At 40.0% G+C, this 24,726-nt stretch overlaps 1 protein-coding gene across 1 annotated transcript in view; it reads right to left on the reverse strand.

Annotated features, from left to right (window-relative positions):
* grm8b (glutamate receptor, metabotropic 8b) overlaps nucleotides 1–24,726 on the reverse strand; it is a 111,150-nt gene that overhangs the window by 35,732 nt on the left and 50,692 nt on the right. The window contains exons 3-5 of the mRNA XM_030765091.1: nucleotides 4,890–5,025; nucleotides 3,892–4,046; nucleotides 3,278–3,415 (exon numbers count right to left, since the gene is read on the reverse strand). Coding sequence (XP_030620951.1) covers nucleotides 3,278–3,415; nucleotides 3,892–4,046; nucleotides 4,890–5,025 — 429 coding nt within the window. The remainder of the gene's footprint in view (nucleotides 1–3,277; nucleotides 3,416–3,891; nucleotides 4,047–4,889; nucleotides 5,026–24,726) is intronic.

A 24,726-nucleotide genomic window follows, 5' to 3' on the forward strand; every position in this document is an offset into this window, starting at 1 on the left:
ATCTTGTTTTGAAAATGAAAGATCCCAGAGGGAACTCCAGCCCAGAATCAAGAGCAGGACCTGAGTGAAAGCATTTTCTCTACAGCGGCAAACAGTGACCTGCAGGCCAGTTGTGACGGCCATGCTCTGGTATATGAGAGCTTGTATTTGCTCCTACCCCCAGGGTGAATGTATTATTGCAATGTTATTAGTGTTAGTGCCCCTCAGTATCGCGCCTATAGTGGTGCGTGCAATTGTGTGTTCCCTCGTCCAGCTTCTCCTCTTTCCCATCTGCAGTCCAAATGAACCACAAGCAGAGCAACACGCAGATACATGGGTGGAAAGACAGCAGCGTTACTCCGGAGAGAAGTCTACTTGACAATGACCGAGAGAGCAAAGGGGCAGCTACACAGATGAAACTAAGGTAATATATAAACATTTCATTTTACAGTCTCTCTCCAAGAGGTACACTGCATACAGAACAAGCAAATTGTACAGCTTTCAAAGGAGACGCTGCAAACAGTGCATCTGCAGAACTCAGACACTGATACCTTTAAATGTTTTTACTCTATGAAAATTCCAGTGACTCCACTTCTAAATACTATTCAAATAAAACTTCATAAGAGCTCAAACTGGCAAATTTTGTATTTTTTATGTCTCATTCAAAAAAATATAATTAGACTGATGTAATTTTATACAAACTCAAACTCTATTATCCCCTGTCGAAGTTACATAGGGCTCAGCACTGTCAGTAAGACTAAATCACACGAGTGTGTGGTTGTGGTTGACTTCAACTGTGGACACACAGCACACATGACAGACACACACACATACACACACAGGTATAAGGTATATATAAGATATACCTTACTTTATATTATATATTCATGTATATATGTGTATGTGTATGTATATATATATGTGTGTGTGTGTGTGTGTGTGTGTGTGTGTGTATATATATATATATATATATATATATACACACACATACATACACAGAGAGAGAGAGAGAGAGAGAGAGAGAGAGAGAGAGGGAAAGAGAGGAAGCTAGCGAGAGTCAGTTCTTTACCTCTGTTTCTATGTCTCGTATGCACACACACACACACACACATACAGTCAGGAGGGCAGTGAGCAGAAGCGGTGCTGATTCAGCTGTTGGCTCTGTTGCATGATTACAGCCCAGACAGAGACAGGCTATGATAAAAGATGACCATCCACTGCCTCCAAAACTCAATTTCACCATCATCATCAAATCAATTCAACCTCTACCCCCACTGCACATACACGTCCTAATGCATGCCAGGCTTAAAACCCACACACAACCCTGACACAAGCTGACTGTTTTCAAACTCTGTACCTTTATCAGTCAAAACAAGATGCTTCATCAAAGATGGATTGTGACGAGCTGAGTTGGAGTTTTCTCTTTCGATTCTCTTTCTTTCTTTCTTTTCTGCTGCTCCACAGCAGTTTTGTGATCACCCCACACATTTCTAAATCCTGCTTTATTCACCTGACATGTTTCTGGAGGATTAAGCTCAGAGTGAGTGCGTTCCAAAAAGTCCTGAAGAATCGAGGAGGATTTTATTTTCCGCCAGTGGTAGAACATTGTGGCCTGCACAATATGACTCTGGGTAGAGAAGGACCATGTGCATGTATTGCTAAGCAGTGTGGAAGTTATATGTAACAGCCCCCGGCTTGGCACTCTTCTGTTTTGCTTTTGGATACGTGAACGGAACAGTCACGATCCCTTTGATGCCTTTATTATGAGAACATTTGTGTGTCTACATGCGTGCGTGTGTGTGTGTGTGTTTCCATGTGTCTGTGGGCCCAGGAGAGAGAGAGAGAGAGAGAGAGAGAGAGAGAGAGAGGTGTGGAGTGCGTATATGCGTAGTATGAGTGCTTGTATGCATATGTTTTGACTGTGTCAAAATCAATCAGAGCAGCGAGGCATGCCAAGGTGTGTGTGTAGGTATGTGTGTGTGTGTGTGTGTGTACACGCATGTGTTCGAGCCATGAAGCAGTCTGGGGTCTGCCTGACTAGTCTCCTTTACATTCTCCAGATTTGTCTTTTACAGAACTCTTGTGGTGCTGGATCACAGAGCGCAGTGTTTTTGTACAGTGACAGAAAGTGTGTCTTTTCCGTCACGCCATTATGATTCGCACCCTCCTTCTTCTTTAAGAGAAAGACGAGAATAATCAGCGAATGTGGCAGCTTGCTGTTGACAGAGGGATGTGGCTGCACTGAAGCGTTGTGTTCATCTGAGCTCAGATCAGGCGCATTGGGAAAGAAAGAAAGAGAATCAGGGAGTGATGTGCCACAGCGACAGCTCTGTAATTATTCTCATTACATCAAGTCGCTGTGCCAGAACAATAACCATGCTTTCACAAAAACAGCCACAAAATGGCTGCCTGCTTTCTCCCTTTTCTGCAGGAAAAAAAAAAAACAACAGTAAAATGCAAAACAGTGGAAGGAGATAAGAGATGGAGGAAGATGCAGTCTTCCATAAGGAGTGCCCCTCTGTCCTCTCAGCCATACGTATACGTGTACGACACACACACAGACACACACACGCACGCGCATGTGCACACACACACACACACACGCACACGCACGCACGCACGCACACACATACTCCTCCATACACACACATATAATAAATGCACATGTTTTTACCAAAAAACAAGGATCTCTGTGTTCTGTTTCTCTGCTGAGCATCAACACATACAGAAAGGCTGTTTATCAGATCTGGGTCATTACTGTATTTTAAGGCTTTGAATAGATTCAGTGTAAGTGTTACTACGCCTAATCATATCTTGATGTTGTGGGGTAGGAGCAAGAGCTTTCTCTCTCTCTCTCTGTCTCTCTCTCTCTCACACACACTCCCACGCACAAACAAACACACACACATACGCGCGCACACACACACACACTTCCATCACTATTTACTCACAATCTTTATACCTTACTGTTTCAGAAAGCCATCTCCAAGCTGAAAATGAACAATGTGTTTTTATCTGGGAACAAAAGGGCAACCTGAAGTCACAGGCAATCAGCACAGATACAGTACATTCTTTATGAATGACCAATCAGCTGTCAGCATGATGGACTGTCCCTCCCCTGAGCTGCTGGAGGACTCATCCAATGACTCACCAAAGTTCAGAACAAATTGGGAAAGTCAGACATGTCATGGCTTCCACCAACTCTCTCTCTCTCTTTCTCTCAGTTCCAGAGATCAGCTACATTCAAAATTCTCATGTTTAAAAGAGACTGAATGTTTTGAACACAAATGTCACTTACCAGTGCATTTCTTGGGGCTGCCAGGACGTTTACCATGCATCCCTAGCTTGCATCCAAAGTTCTCTTCCCAGAATTCTGCAAACCAAACATTCCTCCTGTTGTTGGACAGAGATCGGCTTCGGAAGTATCGGTCAAAAGCTGAAATTGTGAAATTGACAAACAGTAACACATTTACGACACTGAATAAACTTCAGTCTTTAGTCCTGTTTGTCATAATGTGTTCAGTAGATAGCAGCCACCAGTCCAAAAATCATTGCTACACTGACTATGCATAGAATGCATCTTAGTCTATGCGTAGCATAACTATTCATAGTTCCTCTACAGTTTTAATCTGTCAGATGCCAGGCATGGAGTGAACACTTATAACGATATAAAATCAGTCATATTTACAAATGACATTCAAATATCTTGCTTAATTAATTATTGACTGAATATTGATATTGATTATTACCGATATGTTTATTTATATAGTTTGATTAAAATGCTTATTATTATAAAATCATTGTATTGCATTTACTACTAATACACCCGTGTGATGTTGCATTTGTATAGTTCCTATCCAGTTCCAGTGTGGAGGATTAAAGGTAATGAAAAATAAAGTAGAGGTATGTTACCTTCCACGGATGCTCTCTTTGGCAGGATGGTAACTGCCCCCTCTGCCACTCGCTCCTGTTGGATCACGGGGGCTATCTTTGAGCCCCAGCTGTCAGACCCCACCCATAGGAAGTGGCCTGTTTGATTGTTGCGTTTGGCTGCATCCAGAATGCGTCTATAAAACAGATATTGAGGGCAACAGCGGTATAAACTTCACATACAGTTAAATGAATTGAATTCGGTTATTCTGAAGGAAACCCTTGACTCCACAAAACATGCCAAACCATTCAGAACATGTGACAGATTCATCTTTGTACTGTGACCTTGTGGTGCAGTTTCTTTGGCTGAAGTGGCTTCAGGTGAAATAAAGGTGGATAACAGAGATAGTGCTGCTGGGAAGGACATTATACACAGAATCTGTCATTTAAGTTCCAATTGAATAGAATGATCACGATATATGTTTGTGTCCTTCACACAAACATGCACATCAGAGCACCAACAGAACTGTGATGAAAGCAGAAAAAAAAAAAAAAAAACGATGACAACTGCGAGAGTTCAGCTTTCTCCCCCGTTTTGAGCAGTTCTGGAGAGAGTTCCAGAGATCACGGTGTAATAAGCTTAGAGAAGGGGAACATCCCAGGCTCAGCTCTCAGGAGTGTGGGAATATGAATTTCAATCCTGCCCTGCAGATACCAGGAGTTTTCAGGGGTGGAGCATTATGGGAAAATGAGTCCTTTCCATCCCCAGGGTTCAGCATAATTCGAGAAATGCCTGAATCCACTGACATTTATATTTCTGCTCCTCCTCTATGCCCAAATGGAAAGGCATTACACCTTCTGTTAGACAATATTTCAAAACTATATTCAATCTGTGTTCATACATTCATAATATAGCTCAGTAGTAATTCTACCACACTATAACTGAACAAACTTTTACTGGCAGAATTGAATTGCACATCTGTGCTGTGTCAGGAGTGTGTGTAAGTGTGAGACTTACACACACACACACACACACACACCTTATGTCATCCTCATTCGCGAACATGATGATGGCACGAGCGTTTGGTGTCTCCAGCAGCCGCTGAATGATTTTATCAAATTCTCCAGGTCTGGGCTCTCGGGGGATCTTCAGAGACTGGGCTATACATACACCACCTAAGAGAGGTCGGTGAAAGATGTGAGGAGACGGAGAGGAGGAGTGAGAGAAAGGGATAACATTGTGGGAGTTTATGAGAGCATTGTGATAAAGAAGAGGAAGAGGGAGAAAGAGGTGTACAAATTGAGAGAATAATTGTGAGAGTAAAGAGAGAGAGAGAGTAAGAGAAAGAGAGAGAGAGCATGATGGATGAAGAGAGAGGATGTGGGAAGGTCAGGACACGATGGAAACAGACAGAGAAGGAGAGAAACAGCATTAGAATCTGATTCCAGTGTAATGAGAACAGAAGAGGAATACAGAACAGAGGCCGAGCAGAAAGAGGAACAACAAAGAGATTCACCTAAATCCTCAGTGGAGTGAGGAAAAAAAAACAACAACATTTAAATTCAAATGATATCTGATAGTGTCACCTTGCTTGAGGATTTACAAGGTGGCATCAAACTCAGATCATATTATTTAGTCATACGAACTCAATCCAAACTAAATTTAGCTGTCTGCTTTTAGGTCTACAACAGAAAATCCTCATGTACATACAGAAAGCAAACACTCCGTGCAAACCCATACAGTCGCGCAAACGAAAAAAGATAACCAACACACACACACACACACACACACACACACACACACACACACACACACACAGAGGATATGTATTCCCCTCCCCCCACACACCCATATAAGAGTGGAGGTACAAGATGTTTCTTGCAGTCTGCAGGAGAACATTGTTTTAAACTGTGCAATCAGACAAACACAAACACTCCAAACAAGCATCAGATCATTCTCTCTTCTCACTCTCTTTCCCTTTTTCACATACACCCACCTAGACACACACATCCCCCCCCCACACACACACACACACACACATACATATATATATGTACACCTTCAAGAGAACACACAGCTTTTGAAATTTCCCCAGACATCTTTCTTCATTCTTCTGTCGGGGACATTGTGTAAAACATGACATTCCTCCATGTATAATGGGAACTGTAATGATCTTCCATCATTTCCCAGCCACTCTATTACCACATTAACCCTGTATTCCTTCCCTAAACACTCATCTCTTGTTCAGTTCAATTTCTCATTGTCACCGTCCATTTAATGAACAGCTGTGGTTAGCTGCTCTGCCTTTTTACATGTTCCCCTCTCCATCAAGGGATCCATCTCACCACATTACCATCAAAAGACAACTGCTGATTATTCTAAATGGACAATCTTTCAGAGAAAATCACCAATCCACTCAGGGAGTCTTCCCTCATCTGGGTAAATGTATTCCCTCGTATGCACTGTCAGCATTGTGAAACTGGTTTGTGCTTTTGTTGTGTTCACACATGCTTTCGCAGGATCCTCTGCGTGTAACTGTGTTTCACACAGGCTGAGTGAAAATGTAACCCAGCTAAATACAGCAGGTGAAAGCAATTCAGTTTTGCACAGAACAACTTCAAACCTCACTCAAGGAGACATGTGTAACTGTTTCTCCAGTTTAAGTTTTCTTCTCAGATCAGTGGGTTGACAGCTGAGATCCGCTGACCAGTTCTCAGCTTTCACTGGTAAGTGATTAAAAGTAACATTTACTGAACAAATGAACTAAACTAAACTGCACAAAACATGACATTAATGAGTAAATAAAGAAATACACATTGGACTGCTTGAATGCTGCGGGCTTTAAATACATTTTAAATACATTTCTCTCATTTCTCTTTTCTCCTCCATCCACCTGCACAGTCAGCACACATCTAAAGAGTTTTGCCTGCAAAAAGTCCACAGACAAATGGCTTGCAAAGCACACCATTTTCCTGAGCCACATTCCCGTTAACTCTGCCAGGCTGACAATGCGTGTTCTTTCAAGGTGTGAAAGGTGAGTACAGTGACAGAGAACAAAAGACCCAAACGTGAGTCAGTTTTAACATTCACATTTTCTCAGGTTATTTGAAACGCAGAGTACGTACAAATCTAAAAGATAAAGATATGGAAGTCAAGGAGGGAGGAGAATTTAGCTGTTATGGGGCATTTAATATTTTTAGTGTAAAAATGAACTGTTATCGGGTATCGGCTTGGCACGTGTAGCGTTCATGCAGTAGACATAAGGCTGAAGACTTTTAACATGACTGGTCATGGGTTAGTGCCCTCATGTTTGAGAGGAGGACCTCATTTAGTGTCTAGAGAACTGTGGTTGGCTATGACAACCTGAGAAGAGAGGCTTAAGCTGTCACAAATTCTCAGACAGGTGACAAACTCTCAGGAGGTGTGGTGTAGTGTGTCAACGTATGCCAACAACTCATCTCTCCCTCAAACAGTCTTCAAGGATTGAGTAAACACTTACTTATTCTCTTACATTCCCAGTTTTGGTATTTTATTTTGGACCCGTGGAAGTTATGAGTTGAATATTGTTTTGTAACTGGTACTTGAAAGCACAAATAATCTTCAGAATAAGAGGTAATGGCACGCACGAGCATCCACCGATATATGAAAGAAAACCCCCGTTCAACACTCAACTTCTGGGTCTCAAAAGAAGCCACACAAATGAGGGAGTGAAAAATCTCTTCTCATCTCACTAGTCTCTCTTCTTTTTCTTCTGCTTTCCCTTTAACTTTTACTTAATACAAACTCAGGGTTGTGTGTGTGTGTGTGTGTGTGTGTGTGTGCGCAAGAGAGAGAGATACAGAGAGATAGAGAAGGAGAGAGACAGTAGTCTACTGTCAAGCAGACAGCCTAATTCACCTCAGGTAAAACCAATCTTCACTTGCGCTCTGTCCCAGCTCAGGAAAACAAGAGTCAGCTTGATACAAGAATGAGAGTGAAGACATCAATGGTCCGTTAGGGTAACAAAAAACTCAAACAATTCTACCACAGTTGTTTCTCTTCATAAAGAAATATGGCATTATTGTATTTGCCCAATATGCCCTTGATTGCTCCTTCACTATTATCTCATATAAAGTAAACAAATAAATAAATAAACAGCTCTGTGAAGAGTTCACAGTGCTATATTCCCCACACTGAGGCTTTTATAACACTGGAGCTAAATAGTGAACCATTCTTCACAGACTTCCTGTCCACTATAAAGCTTTATACATACAGCGCTTTGTTTTGTCATGTATTGGTCAGTGCCATTTAAATTGACTAAAATAATTCACCAGCTCAATAGCAGTGTATCACTCAGTACCCATAGAGCTGTACTGTAATACAGGAAGAGATTTAATACAGTAATACACCCCCCACCACCCCACCACCCAAAACACAACAGATCAAACACTTGTCCCATTATCCACGTTGTGAAACAGTACTTATTAAAACTCTGATATGAAAGAAAGGCCTCTTAACATCAGTGACATTAATACGCATGACGATGTCTTACTGACCAGAATGGTTATGCTTCCCTTATGTCTCTAAGCTATTATTAAATATAGTATTTAATCATTTAGATATTTATTTCTATGAGACCCAGCAAAATTAAACAAAACATTAAGCAGTGTCACCTTGTACTTTCAAAAGTCTGTTTGTTTCCAGTGAAGATAAAAGTGCTATAGAGCACAAATGGATTTAGCTCAGTCTTTGTGCCAAAGTGACCTTCCCAGGCTTTGCACCGGCAATCTCAAGTTTAGTGGTCTATAACCATCATTTCAGACAAATCTTGACTCTCTTCTTTCATAACAGCAATACAGCAAGCTACACACAGAGAGCTGGATTGCGGTCCTATTAACAGCAACTGCAGCATCTTCATTTCAACAAGCTTGCTTAATTTCAAATTAGATTAAGTGCAGCATAATTAAGAGACAAATTCCACATGGCACGGTGCACAGTAATTAAACTGGAAAATGACTGTGCCTTGTTTAGGGGTGGGTGCTGCAAAGCACTTTGGCTCATTCACTGACTCTTTTTTTTTTTTTTTTTTTTTTTCAGAATTATTTAATTATCGAGCTTTATTTGTGGAATACATTACCCAACAAAAAGCTATTGTGTCATCTGAGAATGAAACGTCCAGGGCCAGTGTAACAGCTGTAGTAGTGTAACAGTGAGTAGTGAAGGCTTGTGGGAAAAACCAAATACAGAGAGGGAAAAAATGTACTAGTGTTGAGAACCGGCCAGAAAATCTTATGGGGGGGTATGCAGTGTTCCCACCAAAGAACACGGAACCTTCACATTACGTTCTCAACGAGTTAAGCGTCGATACACGCAAGGTTAAAAACTAAGTCTCCTCAGTGACATCAGTGTGGGAGGTTCATGCGTATGTGACAAACAAACAATGAAAGACTGTAATTATTTTGGAAGGATCACAATGTACTGAGCTAAAAGCTGTTTCCTCAGCCAGCGGGACGTCTCATTTGTAGTCTTTGACTCTGCCCTGCTTGACTGACTGAGTCTCACGCCACTACAGCGCATCTCACTGACTCAAGCCAAAAAAACCCCCCCAAAAAAACATCATTAACATCATTAGGCATAAGTGCTATGCAGTTCGGAGAACAAACGCTTGAGGATGTGTAAGTTTTAAAAGCCACTTTATTAAGTAAATGTGTAAGTTTAGTAAGAGTGTCAAATATGAGGCCAGAGAGTGAGAGGGATGGACAAACGTGAGATACACGAAACAGACACTCACTGAGTGGCCTGGGTGACCAAAGCTCCGGCTACATCGCTTACCCAGAGCCACCGTACTGCCAATAAATGATCAATAAATTCTCTTATAGCTCTGATGGACAGAAACGTATCAAATCAGCATTTTAATGCTTCACATTATAAATGCTGGTACATCCTTTGCATTGTTCACCATGTTATCGGACAATAATCCTCTTCTTCCTATTTTTGTGCGCCACTTCAAACTACTGAATTGGCATATGAGACAAACAGGAGAAATTACTCACAAACTGCTCTCAGCATAATATCATAAAATTAAGCAGATCACTATTTTGTTCTGTAGAATGCAAGGAAGGAGGAACAGTGAATGCTTTCCACGGTTAAAGTGTCTTTCCTTTGTTTATTGTTTTGTTTGTTTGTTTGTTGCACTATTTCCAAACTTCTGGCAGAGGCAAACCCACACTTCTGCCAGACAGATCCTGCAAGAATCTTTTACACCTTTTTTTTCCCCCTCACTCATACACAACCACCGACCGCCAACGCGCTAAAGCACGTTAGCCGCAGCGGGCGCATGGGCTTAGTGTTTCAGAGCGGAAAACACGAAGGCTATTCATCATTGCAGCACGCTTCAGCCTGCAAAGAAACACGCTTACCACACCACGCATTCAGCGCACAAAAACACTGCGCCAAGCATCCGTAAGCAAACACATTCTCACACAATTACAAAAACATGCATGCTCAATCCCTAGAGGGACCATAAATATGGATGCCTGCTCTGTTTTGATTCCTTCTCCATCTCTGTGTGTTTGTGTTCTGTCTGAACCTCTCTCAGTGACAGCAAAGAGGAGGGAAGAAAGACAGATCATCGTGGGACTGTGCGACAGTAGTTCGACCTGCACTGTTCTGAGATCAGATTTAAAAGGTCTAGCCCCGCACTTGATTACAGAGAAGAAAACAGCCAATCAAAACTCCTGACAGCTGATTCACAGTAAGCATTCTCTGAACATAACCAACACAGAGTTGAAACAGAACAACACTGGTCTTGGATCTGTCCTTCTGTTATACTGAATGAGGCCCCATAGTAGTTTATGTATTGATTTACGATTAAGATTAGGAAAAACCAAGCGAAAAACCTCTCTAGTTAACTGATATGTTCATTTCAGAGGAGGTAAATGCAGTATCTAGTTGATCTAGTTGCCATCTGTATTACTCACTATATCTCACTCACTGATTCTGTGTCTGTGAATTATTTGGAGAGCTTAAGAACAGAGCAGAATAAAAAACAAAAATTGCAGTGTATTAGATTGACAATTACCATATGATATAAAATAACTTCATATTTTACAGTCTGCTACAAAAAAAGGTAATACAACCTCTATTGCACTGTATTTGTGTCCGACTCACAAAAAAAAGGACATGAAGCCTGGATCTCCTAGCTGAGCCAATGCCCTGCCCTAGAGCCAAACATTCTCTAGTCTTTACAATCTGATCTGCTGTCTTAGGTTTAACCCCATTCTGATCATAGGCACAAAACTGGTCCCGGATCAGTGTAATGCCCCCGGTAACCGTTGCAATTCAAGACTCGTCAACAGCACAACATACGATGCTGGCAAAGATGAGCTCAAGAGCGACCGCCAACTTCTCAGAGAAGAAGTTACCAAGTTTTTCTCCTGTAGCTCGTGATGCTGCCTGAGGAGGAGGGCTGTTGTGTGGTGCCTTTGAAGTGGAGCATCACTCTGTGTTTTTTTTTTTTTTTTTCTGCACATCACACAAAGGCGTACCTCAGTATGCTCCTGACTTAAAATCAACCATTCATGCTTAATTGGAAAGATATGTTTGGCCTGACAGAGTAGCTGCTTCCACCACGTAAATTAGTTTTGGCTGATAACAGGCGGGATTGTGTGATAGAATAATTTAGAGGGATGCATCGCTTTATAGAAGCTGGATGGCATCAGAAGCATTCGTTTGTTTCAGCAGCTGTGAGTCAGAATGAGTATGAGAAATATTGCATTTGGAAAAGGGGGTTGAGAAGCTAAAACTATCCCATGTGCTGCTGGCTAGTACCATGTGCTAAGACTCAAAGGTAGTGCAGTGCAATAAATGAACACTATCTCATTGACATCAACTGCTTTAAGTAGGATGACAGGAAAACGGTTATAAAGGTGAGGGTAATGAAATACTACTGACTTATTTGAACTCGTCACCTTGAAGATTATATGTTTCATAGCAAATTGATCAAATCAGTAGAATTTTACATGACACTGTAAAGATGTTTCAGCGATCTGGTGTCCCTGTCGACAGAATTTGGGTTTAAAATTTCTTTATTGTGTTTTGAATATGCACTGCTCTGAACCCTCTGACTGTTGTCAGCAAAGTTCATTTCAAGATCATGATCACGAAGGGAGACAACGTTAGACATTTTGTTGTGGTGACAGCAAAAAGTCATGTCAAGACACAGCTACCGTTATATTACCAACATTTAGACAAACTCAGTGACAAATCTCTTGTACACTGCACAGTGTTCATGGCCTTCTTTCAATGCATCCTCTTCTAAGGTGAACATTAGGCCAAATAGTACAATGGCTATCCCACACTTGATTCCATATTCACAATGATAATGGAAAAGAGGCATGATTCATCTCAGAGTATTTGTGAAACAAGAGGCAAGAGAGGGCAGTTTGTACCTGAATGACACGTTTTGATGGCTTCACAGGAGAAAAAGCACAATTCTTGCACGCTCACCTAGACCTATCAGTGCCAATAACGAAGCGCCCTAAGTATAACAAAACACTCTAATGTTTCTCTACAAATGTTTCAAAGTCATCATGGAAGAGTGAAAATATAGGTTTTTATTGGAGTATTTGATATTTAAACAATGCCGTTCAAGTGTTAGATGTTCGTACACCTTTATGAAAGCGTCAGGCTGTTTCATGATTTTGTGTCGAGTGGTTCTGAATCGTTTGGAGATGAAGAACGTGATGACACCTTCTCCCCACTGTCATCTGGTGTCATCTGAAATGGTGTGATCAGAGAATGATGCTGCCTTTCATTCCTTCCCCCCCCCCCCCACCCCTCCTTTCGTCCTCCTCTCAGAGGCGCACTCTTCTTTCAGAACATGTCGAATGTTGAAAAGACGGGAAAGCAATTCATCTCTATTACACATCCCTAAAGAATGCGTGAGTGGGTGTAGAGCAATTTTCCGGAAGCACGACTTGTTTGCATAGCATCTGAACGATGGAATATGCATGTATTTGGCAAATGCTGAGAGATATGTAATAGGATGGTTAATGTCTTTTTTTTTTCTCTCTTTGTGGAAAGGTAGAGACAGTATAAATCGTGTAACCAGGAGACTTAATACATTAGCTGCTCATGTTGTAGATGAGATGTGCATATGCTGCCAGTTGCTCTTTTTCCCAGCTATTTATGATATTTTCAGCTTTTAGTATAATACCAGAGACCTAAATATTAACAATTTAAAAAGCATTCTGTCTCCTCTTGCTTGTGTTTCCATTTGCATACAAATGACATTACCTGGTGCACAGGACTCACTCTGAAACAGAGGAATGGGGAGGAAAGTGTGGGATTGCAGAGGTACTTTTGATTCATAAGCCCTGCACCAGAGCACTTATCTAATACTGTATGGAAAACAGAAAGGTTGTGCTTCATCACACTGAGCACTGCTGGGAACAGCTAGAGGAAGCTGTCTTGTGTGGAATGAGAAACAGGAATAGTTTAGCACACACCTGGAAATACACAGAGACACACAGTGACATGGCTGACTAGCCAGGAAACCAAGCAGTAAAGTGTGTAATGTGCAAAAGAGGCTATGTGTAGGAAATGTTTGATAAAGCATATATTTTTTTTATATTTAGACTTAGTGGGTATGTGCATAGATAACACACACACACACACGCACACACACACGCACACACACACACACACACACTCTCCTCACCGTACAAATAAAGGTGTCCTTAACGCTAATATATTTACAACATATTCGCATTTAGAAAAATGTGAAAATGGTCTTCAAATGATTTTTTAAATTTTTATGTTTGCTTACTATTTTCACCTTTTGTTAGGTGTATGCAAAAAGCTCTGCAAATGACCATCAAATAACTGAGTAATACATTCACAGACTGAGAAACCAGACCTTCCTTAAAGGTAAGTATATAAATGGTTTTGAAGCTTTGTTGAAGTCATCTTTAGATTTGAGGCTGCAAGAAGCTTTTTTTAATGAATTTAATAACAAATAATCCTTAACACGAGCAAAGCAGAAAGATGATCAATAATTTCACACGAAAGAATCATTTGTGTAATTTTAGGCGTGATTTTGTAACATTCAACACCTGATTGATGATTAAATATTATTTTATGACTAATTGATAAGTCATTATCATGTGTTATCTAAAACATTTGAATGAATAACAATGTTAAATACTGTGGCAACATTACTATATGCTATTAATAATGATTTCAGTCTTAACCTTTTCACACACAAATACTAAAAATGAATGAAGGTCAATATATTTTCACAGTGATGTCAGAATTTCATTCTAGAATTCTGGTTGTGCCTTTACACTGAAACCCATATTTTAAATAATATATTTTTTAAACCATTCACATATTATCCTATACACCTTCACTAAGCATTCTTATAAATGAAGCTAACAGCATGGCATGTGTCACAGAGCCTCAGTAAAATGTGTGTTTCGCTCCTTTGTCAACACATTAGCATCCAATGACATTGGTTTGCATAATTTGTGTTCAACTAATAATGCTTCCAGTGTTTAAAACAATGTGTCAGTGTATCATCCATCCATCAGTGTCCACCTTGATGCTTATTGTTAGTGCAGGTTTCCTTCCATTATGTGTAGGATGATGATGTGTATCAGACAACGCTCCTGGCTGTTACTGTACCCCCTCCTGCCCCCTGCTATACCTACACCATATCTGACTCTGTGACATAGTCCCATGAATGTCAGTAAAGAAGTCAGCACATTAAAACTGACTCATGTTTCCATTTGATCCTTCATAGCTTGTTAACTGATACAGTGTCAGTGACACAATAGATACTATCTCCATTTGAAATAAACGCTGGATTACTTTGCACCAAACATCTCTTGTAATGGCCAATCACACACACACACACACAAACACACACACATAAAAAAAAGCATGAAATGAAAGAGGCTTTTCTGCCTTTGTAGAGATTCCTCCTAACTAAGCGAGCTTCCTAGCACATATTCCATAGACCATATGATTTGTCAAGGGTAAGAGTTCAGGGCATGAATTACAACCATCTAACTGATGGTGTTACTGAATATTATAACGCCTGGCTATTTGGCGTTTCCAATGGCAGCAATTACCAAAAGCAAAAATAAATGAATAAATAAAAAAATATTGCTGTTGTTGTGTTACATAAAGCTTTATATTCTATGAAAATACACTGCTGTAGTGCCTCTGCACTGAACAGAAAGTTTTCCCTGAACTGTTTGACAAGTTACAAACTCTACTTTGCAACAGTCATTTCAAAGGGCAAAGACATTTAGTCTCACAAAGTTGCTTGCCTTTAGTGTGACTTTTGAAGCTCTGTTGTCTTTGGACTTTAAATATAATAACATTTCAACACTATTTATTTTTGTCAATATTTACACAATCTTTCATCGCTCTGAGGCCCTGAAAGTCTTTTAATATGCAGCACTGCGTCTTGCCGTTGTTCGGCTGTCTGGGCCAGTGGCGCATGACAGTTTTCAGCTACTGGACTCTCACAGGTGCACTGAATGAGGACTGTAATGGAAATGTCATTCTGTCTGTGAGGAAACCAGTACACCTGGTCATTTAGACTGAATATTACGCTGTCTCATTTTAGACAAGAGGTACTAATCTATAATCATATCAGATGATAAAACTATGCACGAGACAGGGGTGTTTGCAGTCCTCTCTTCATTAATCTACATGCTAATCACGTGTTGTATAGGAACTACTGGCAGAGTGTGTTTTTAATCGTATGAAATGTGCTGCCTACTGTATCACATCACTAGAACTATTTCTCACTAACTTACTGCCTAATGTTACATTACCAGCATTATTTTATATGCATTTACTGCATAATGTTACTTCACTAACACTATTTTATACACACTAACTGCCAAACGTTACATCACTAACACTACTTTATACACACTGTCAAATGTTACATCACAAACATTACATTACACACACACACACTCACTGCCTAACATTACACTACCAAGACTATTTCCAGTTCACTGCCTACTGTGTCACTCTTTCATGAATACCGAACACTTTAAGTTCATTGAGCAACAGATGCTAATTCCAGATCAACAGATGCTAATTCTACACATAAATTACAGTTTTCGAAACTGTCTCCACAAACACAAATTATATTCATCCATTGCTGTGACAAGATCATCATGGCTTCACCAGCACCCAGCACATTCTGGGGAATTTAACACTTAACATACGTACTCTGGAGAAACTTGCCTAACATTGTACTACCCTTATTTCTCACACACTTTTTGAAATTTTGTAACTTGATGTCAAGAGTTAAACAGCACAGAGCACCCCTGAGTATTTAAGTCGGCTTGTATACAAACACAATATGACAGTCATTTTTCCTTATCTGGGCCTCTCATGAAATGTTTTTGAAGTGTTATTGTCTTTCTGTGACAGGTCATAATCCTACAGCAGCGTCTGCGTTTTGGGCAAATGAAATAGTCCGTGAGGCACATTCGATTTCCCACTAATTCAACAAAGCAGCCGAGCTGTCAGACATTAATGAATCTGTGCAAGGACTCGTCATGTTGATTAAAACTGTCAGGAATGAAAGAATGATATATACCGTAGTCAGATACAGTAGACTGCTTGGAAAACCATACAGTTAGACATTATCAGATAACAGTGAGGGAGTGCGGACTGTTTTCTTTTCATGCCGTTTGTTGCAATGTCACAGCATACCATATTGCTCTCCACGATCATGGCAAGCAGCTGTCTGTTGTTCACATTGTACATGTATGTCTGCTTCATGCCTGTCACACTACAGCATCTAAATAGAATGTAAAATGCAAAGCTAAAGTGCATTTATCATGTATAGAAGGATAAGGTATTCATGAAAAGGTCTTGTTTTCAACAAATCATTAAAGTCCGTCTGGTGAGTTTTTCGACGTGCTCGTGAAAAGCTTTGCCTTTTGAAATGATTTTTGCCTTGCATGTATCATTTTTGACAGATTCCCCTCACTCCCTTTCTGAAATATCTGCAAACAGTTTCACAGATTTAACAACACAGCCGAGGGCTAAGACGAGAACTGAGAGCAGTGGTAACTGTTCTCTTGAGATGACTGAGCGCACTGCGATGATGAGCCAAGCCTGGATGCGAGCTTGCTAATTAAATGAAACAACAAATATTGATTGAACAGTGAGTTGCCATTAAATGGATATCTAACGTGTCATTATGGCTTGGAGCATCTGCAGTTGTTTTAATTTCATTCATTTGTCAATGCGGCTTGAAGATGGTGCAAAAAAACGTAACGCTTAGCGCAATGAACATTTGCCATGCACAAGGTCATTACTCCCTCTCACGTCAAAACTTGTGAAGTATGTTTGCTTTGTCATTTTCTCATACCTGTTATTACTCAGAAAAAACTCAAAACAATGAAAGCCACAACAAGAAGTCACAACAATAACGTCAATAAAATAAAATGAAATGCAGACTTGAAATTTGAAAGGCTGAAACACAGCTTAAATGTAGAAGTTATAACGTGAGCAAAATGAGGACTGACAAACAATGCAAATGTGCATTAGGAATCTGTTGTTTTTATGATAATAAAGACTTCTGTTGAATTCAGATCATGCGAATATGGAACACCCCGCTGGCATGAGTAGATACAGCAAGATACAAATGAACACTGGACCCTCTCGTTGGGTTCATAAAATCTTCCCTGGGTTTGATTTGTAATGACACAACGTTGGTGTGAAGTGGCATTGATGGATTATGGCTGACAAAGAATGTCGAAGACTAGTGTAGCATCAGATCTTAAGTAGAACCGGGGTGGGCAAATTCAATTTCATTTAGATGAGAAAACTTTATCGACATGTTGCCATGGCATCTTTTACAAGAGCCACAGGGACAACATTGCATAGGGGAAGCCCTCAGTATTTGTGATCACAGAAACACTAAATTTCAAAAATATCTTCACAATTTATGTGCATGATGGATTTCCTCATAACTTCTTAGTATTTCAGGAAATGTGTGGTGGAAATGCCAGAGAGCAGTGTGGAGATGCTATTTATGAGTCCGGTGCTGTTTCTGCTCTTTCTCTCCCAGCTAGCCAGTGATGTATTCTAAGTGATGAGACCACACCTCCTAGCGTGACTATCACTGTCAGGGCCATTGCTGCCTTCACGTGTTGTAGGCCCCACAAGGCCCTGTGGGATATTCCTCCTTTCCCTTTTATGAAAATGCTAATGATACATTTCATCATTGTCTCCATCTCATTTCAGATGCATGTGCCAGGACACAAATATAGCATTTATGAGAGTATAGCTGTAAGAGACAGCTTCATTACAGAGGTACTGGATAAGCAGGTTATGAACTGTAAACAATTTCATCAAACGTGTTTGAAGGCGACCAGTGATGAGGCTCAGTATGCAATTAAGATGACATTTTAGTGCGAAATGGTAAACTTTGCATTCCCATAGGAAAAAGATCTCAAACATACTTTAATTAAGGCCATTGTTGTTTTGGACAAACACCATTAATGCATTTAAAAAATTGTGATGGTGAGGTGAGAACTGAATGCGAACAGAAAGATGGAATCATTCCTTACGATGCCCTCAACTGAGTGTAGCTCTGTCACTTTAAAAAGGTATTCTTTTATGCACATCCATGGATATGACCCTCCACAAAGATGACATTCCTATATAATAAAACTCCCCAAGCTTTAATTACATCTTATCAAGTTATTAAGCTACTTTTCACTGAGCACTGATGGACTGAACCACTCTGCAAATGGATTTGCTAATCTGGCCACTGCCGACCCTTAATCTAAGGCAAACTCCTATCTCACAGTCAGACACACGCTCTGAGGCAAGAGCTCTCCACACCCCTGACTTGCTGGAATTCAATTTAATTCAATGAGAAGCCACAGATCAGATCTTTGGCTTTACATCACTGCTGCTCTGGATCCCAGAGGCAGTCCACAAGACCTCTGGGTCATTTTACAAAGATGCAAGGCACTTGAAAATAAACACAAATGCAGAGTGTGGATAGAGGATAGGAATACATAGAAATAAGATATTCCTCTATGAATAAAATTAGTATAAGGCCAACTCTGGACCTTATTTGGCTGGGGAAAGTGTTTTGGATCCAGGCAATGCCTTAAGGAGCAGGTTTGTGACTCCTTTAAACTACAGTTGCATCATAAAATGCGAGGGAAAAGTTTTGAGAATTCAGAAGTAGTGGCTTGCTCATTCTGATACCTTATTCGAGTCATGATGAGTTCCTCGCCTCCATCAGTTCCTTCCAGTACAGCGGGACACCAATCTGAATAGATCCCTCACTGACGAGGGATGAGAGGTGTCAGAGGAATGCTAAAGGATCTTAAGTGGAGCTTAAAAGCTCTGCTGTCCGTTTACCATCTGCCACATGGGAGGCACTGGGACTTGATTTGACGCATGGCATACTGGCTCCCTTAGGAACCAATGAAAGACGATGAAAATAAATCTGAAGGAAATCAACACACACGCACACACACACGCACACACACACACACACAAACGCATTCCGTTGTACTCCACATCAACAAAACGTTTACTTCATGATTGTGTTTACCATGCATTCATCATGAAGCTTTTCAGAAAGAACTGTGAGTGATTCAAAGAGGACAGCTGCAGACAGTTATCAGTACCTCCTTGCTCATTTAAGACAGTGGTTTGCAAGTCCCTGCCCAACAATTGATTCATTATGGATAAAAACACTAAACTCTCTAAACCCCTGTTTTTCAATCAACTGTTTAATTAAATCATGTCTTTTGATCAAGTCTTTATCATCTCCCTTTAACTAACTTGACACCTTGAGCACCAAACCGTCATCGGTGAAAGTGTGAGTTGAAATGTAAGCCTTTTGCTCTGCAAACAAACTGTCCTGTACCACAGTAATGAGGATGTTCTACGTGAGGACGCTAGCGCCTTTTCCTGTGATTTAGAACAAAATGTTACACCAAACTCTGGTTCCACCACTCTACATAAAAACCATACCAAAACAAAAACACGATAATGAAACAGTGAAGAACTGCTAATTGATGTGGTCTGTCCATTATCATCCAGGCTAATAACACCTGCTGTTTCACTATATGTTAGCATATGCAAAAGCTACGGTTTGAGATTTGGTCTAGCTATTACTATTTAAATCACAGTTACAATAGAAAAGAACTGTTCATGGGATTTTTATAACTAAACTTTAATTAACTAACAGCAAGTGTAAAATACTAAATCTTCATAACCATGACAACAGCAGGTCATCTGTTTTAGCAGAGCTCTGAAATGGGTCAATACTGAAAAGATCAGTAGTTATGACTTTATAGTACATGGATTGAAGACTAGCAGCAGATGTACTATTTTTCATCTTTCCATGTTGAAAACAGAAGTACCATATATATATATATATATATTTGTAATAAAAATCTCCTGAGTATTACAGCATGTTAGTATTTTTTTTTGTCTAACAGTCAGTAAGCCATACTGTTTTGAAACTCTCTTGATATCTAAATATTATTGGTGATGCTGTTCTGCCTCCATTTTTGCTTTTACACGTAAAGTCCTTTTTTCTTTGTTGATTACACATTGTTTAGCATTTTAGCAGGTAAATGATGTGAAAATGTATGTATTCGCCCCAAGTTATTTGCTTTATTTTTTGTCATAGTATTTCTTAGACATTTTTATATTTGTCATAATATTTTTTTAATATATTTTTATATTTGTCATAGTATTTTTATATAACTTTACCATTAATAAGTAACATAATAATACATATGCACGCAAAATGGTATTGCTACTTGTGTGTGAACACAGCAGAATTTTCTTGCATTGAAAATGTTCCTAAATATGTATTTTCTTTGATACTGCTTCTTTGAAAATTCTCTCTCTCGCAAATGTTCTTTGCCTTTAAAAACCTAAAGCAATCATGGCCTATTCAATTTGTTAAATGAATGTTTGAGGCCTGGGAGACTTTTGAGGGAAAAAGGAGATAAGCAGCATTAGGGGCAATGAAAAGAAATCTCTTCATTATTTCCTCCTTAAAGCATAACTGAGCATTGGAATGACCTTTTAAATCCATTTAATGTCTTAATTGAACAAAGAATGACCATTTTTATGTCTTGGTCACATTCAGATACTACACAAACAGTGGAAATTAGTGGTCTTTTTCCAGTGTTGTGAGCTCTTCCTTTGTTAAGTGCTGGCATCTTTTCCTGTACCACAGTAATGAGGATGTTGAGACAGAGTGACATACTCTTTTTAAACTTGCACAGTGCCCAGTTCAGCTGGAAGAAATCTGCAATGCAGTGAACCTATGAAGTGTCACCTCAGGGCGTTAGACAACAAAACCGGCTCGAAACAGCTCAACAAAAAAAAAATTGTAAAACATAAAAAATACTGCTACAAAAGACAAGCTCTGGGTTTACAACCATTGCAAAAACAACTGTGGTATTTACACAAGAAAATCAAGAAAAAAAACCTTCATCATAGCACTGAACATTTCCCACTATTTCAACAGAATTTTAAACAACTCAGTCACTTATGGTACATTTCTGTGCTGTCACCGTTTTCACTGAACGTGTGAAAATGTGCTTCTCCGTTCTCTTATAAATTTTTGTCATATTTTAAAGATATCAAGACGATGTTACTTGCATTACTCCACATTAAAAACACATCTTTATAATGATTTGTACACATATTGCGTATACTGGAAACACACTAGTCTCTGCTATTCTGGAGTATGACTTTCTGAATGTGTGTTGCTAGTGGAATATTACAGGAGTAGAGACTAACCATCATTGGTTACGTCACTTTTTTATGTAATCTTTTGAATAATTTTCCTCTCTTTAATATTCTCAGTTAAAACATGTATCTCAATGGAATGTGTCTCCTTATGCCTGGACTTGGAAATACAGAAAAGGAATCTTGGCTTGGAATTTGAAGGACGAATGACTCAATGGGCCAGATTTGGTCTTGCTTTTTTGCATTTCCTTAAACAGTATCCATAGAGGCATGCAGAAGTGATCAATTAGAACAGAGAGGTATTTTGAAGGAAGGGAGCATGCGTGCAAACAGACACACAAAACACAACACATTAATTCTGCTGGCTGGCAAGCGAGACTTAAGGCATAAAATATTCAGTGCTGTCAGGATACGTTCAGATTGGAGAGTATTAGCCTCAACTAGACGCCTGTACAGCACACAGACACAGGTTCATTCATTTCTATAGAAAGGGCTTGAATAGGGAGCAGTAAAACCAACACATTTCCAATTAATGTAATGTTTCCATCATCACTATCTTATCGTTTGTGCTTGGGATCTGTATGCTGTAGATTAGGACCACATTTTATATGGTGCACTATTACTTGTGAGATATCTTTGCTGCTGTGGAATCTCCGCTTACTCTCCCTCTATTCTTCCTGTTGCCTTAAGGGCTGTTTTAATGTTTGTGGGCTCAGTATGGTAATGACATGCTGATTCGCTGCCAAAAGTGAGTGAACCTCAGTGGTCTCATTTTATTGGCTGTCAAATAAAATTTTTCCGCACTCTAATCTCTAAGAATGCAACATCGAGCTGTACGTTTGTGTGGGCGGACGCCCTTAAATGCTAGAGTAGATACATTTATATTGAAAACACTGGACAACAAGAAATGATTATGACCAAAATGAATATGGCCAAATATAGTTCCTGAAAAATGAGGACTGCTTTACTGCTGAGGCAGTGAAGCAGATGAATGTCTGTCCTCATCAGTCAGTCATGTTTTTTCTTTATGTGCCTCAGTGAAAATTGGTTGTTCAACAAAAGTAATTCATATAGAGGAAAGTCTTGTCATAAAACACTGGCTACAACCGTTCCAGTCTTTACTATTGATCGTTTTCAGTCCAGTCACTAAAAAAAAAAAAGTTTTTTAAAACAGTACACCTGACTAAGTATAATTATTCACATGAAATAGAGCAAAAATCATGCTTTACATCAAAGTTAAAGTTAAACAGCTGTGTTCATTTGTATTGTTAGTCTTCAGTGTTTGTCTTTTAAAAGCTGATGTCAGAGATTATTAAACGAATAGAACATCAAGCTGCATTCTCTACTAATGGTTGGCATGAAAAGCTCGTGTGGGACTAAGTGCTCAGTACTGAATAGACAAGGCTGCCCATGTTCAACTTCAGGGTCAACTTCTTTTCTGTTTCATCACTGACGCTTTGACTTCTTGGTATTTTATCAAAATGCCTCTGAGTCTCATGTAATCCACAAAATGTAAATGTAAATCTCTGTGATACTGTGAACAATGAATTCATCCTCTGCATTTAACCCATCTAACACACCAGTAGTGAACACACACACCAGACGCAGGAGCAGTGGGCAGCATTTCTTGCGCCCAGGGGGCACTGGGGTTGCCCAAGGGGGCACAGCCACGGATGTCAGTCCTGGGAATCAAGCCGGTAACCCTTCGGTCACGAGCCCAGTTCTTTAACCTCTAGACCACGGCTGCTTTGTTAGGATTATAATTGGTGAAGAAACATGCAGGTTACAGCTACAAATGGCATGAAAAATGTCACTTGATATGTTGTGATTACCAGCCACTTAGTTGTGCTGGGGATGATTCTCTAGGTGTGCAGTAAAGAGGTGTCTTTACTCCATTCCATCTGTCACCACAGTGATACACAAAAGAGAGATCCCAAGACAGGCAGACACACACACACACACTCTCACACAATTTATGATGAACTCATTTCATCAAACTTCGACCAGCCATCAATAAAACAGAAAATTCAGGCAAAAAGGTACACTAAGAAGCAGAAGCCTAAAGTGACAGGCATGGAGAAGTGGATTACTCTGCCACTATAAACCTCTATCTGCTAACAACTGAAGGAAGAAACACAGCTGGATGAATTCTTTAGTCTGAACTAAAACCCAGAAATATTAGAAATGGAAGATTAAAGTGTCCTGTGACCTGTAACAACTTACACTAATGTAACACTGGGTAGCTTTAACGGCACTGTAACGAAACTATTATTTTTAATGATCTAGTCCTCTTCAAATACTATTACGCTGCTGAAAATTAAACTCAGTGGATGGTTTGGATGATCTGTGACCAATTGACAGAACACACAGATAATGCAAGAGTGCATGAAAGGTTCTGACTTGAGCCAGTGATTTTGAAATGATCACAAGCAGTGATGATCACTTTTCAAGATGAGTCAGCAGCTGAATATGGCACCCCTCAAAAGAAACAGCAAACATCAATATCTAACCAATCCCCTTCTGACTCTGGTCTCTACTCCAGTCCAACAGCCATCCCAACCCACAGTGAGGGCAGCATATCTGACACTGACAGCCTTGCAATGCAGCTCGCATGTCAGTGAGACTGCCAGATCCAACCATCCCAGGTCTCAGTCTCATTCTGGAAAGAAACAACTCTTGTCTGCCAATGTCTGTCTCTTTGCCCCTTACGACCATCGCTCCCACTTTGCACACCCATTATTCATAATGTGAATTCTGTTGGACATCGGGGCAAGTGTGTTTCTTCTGAATTTGGACAACTACACACAGTTTTTCAGCTTTCAGCAGCTTCTACTGCCCTCTGTAGGTATTGCTACTCAAAAATCAAGCTTGGTGGCTCTCTCCAGCTGACTGTTCGCAATGGAAGTAAGGTTTTGCCCAATTTTCATGTTGCTCTCAGTGGAGCCAACTTGATGGGCTTAGACTTCTTTCCTGCTCTGGGGCTCTCCTGTTTGGATTCTGGTTGGTCAGCGATCGTCTCAGTCGCTTCACTTTAGCAACAAAAATGGCTGGCACTGTTTGAAGGATTAGTCTTCCTCTTTGACTCTATAGGTGGCCTCTTAACAGGATCCCAT

The sequence above is a fragment of the Chanos chanos genome, chromosome 2 (assembly GCF_902362185.1).
Source record: "Chanos chanos chromosome 2, fChaCha1.1, whole genome shotgun sequence".
Lineage (NCBI taxonomy): Eukaryota > Metazoa > Chordata > Actinopteri > Gonorynchiformes > Chanidae > Chanos > Chanos chanos.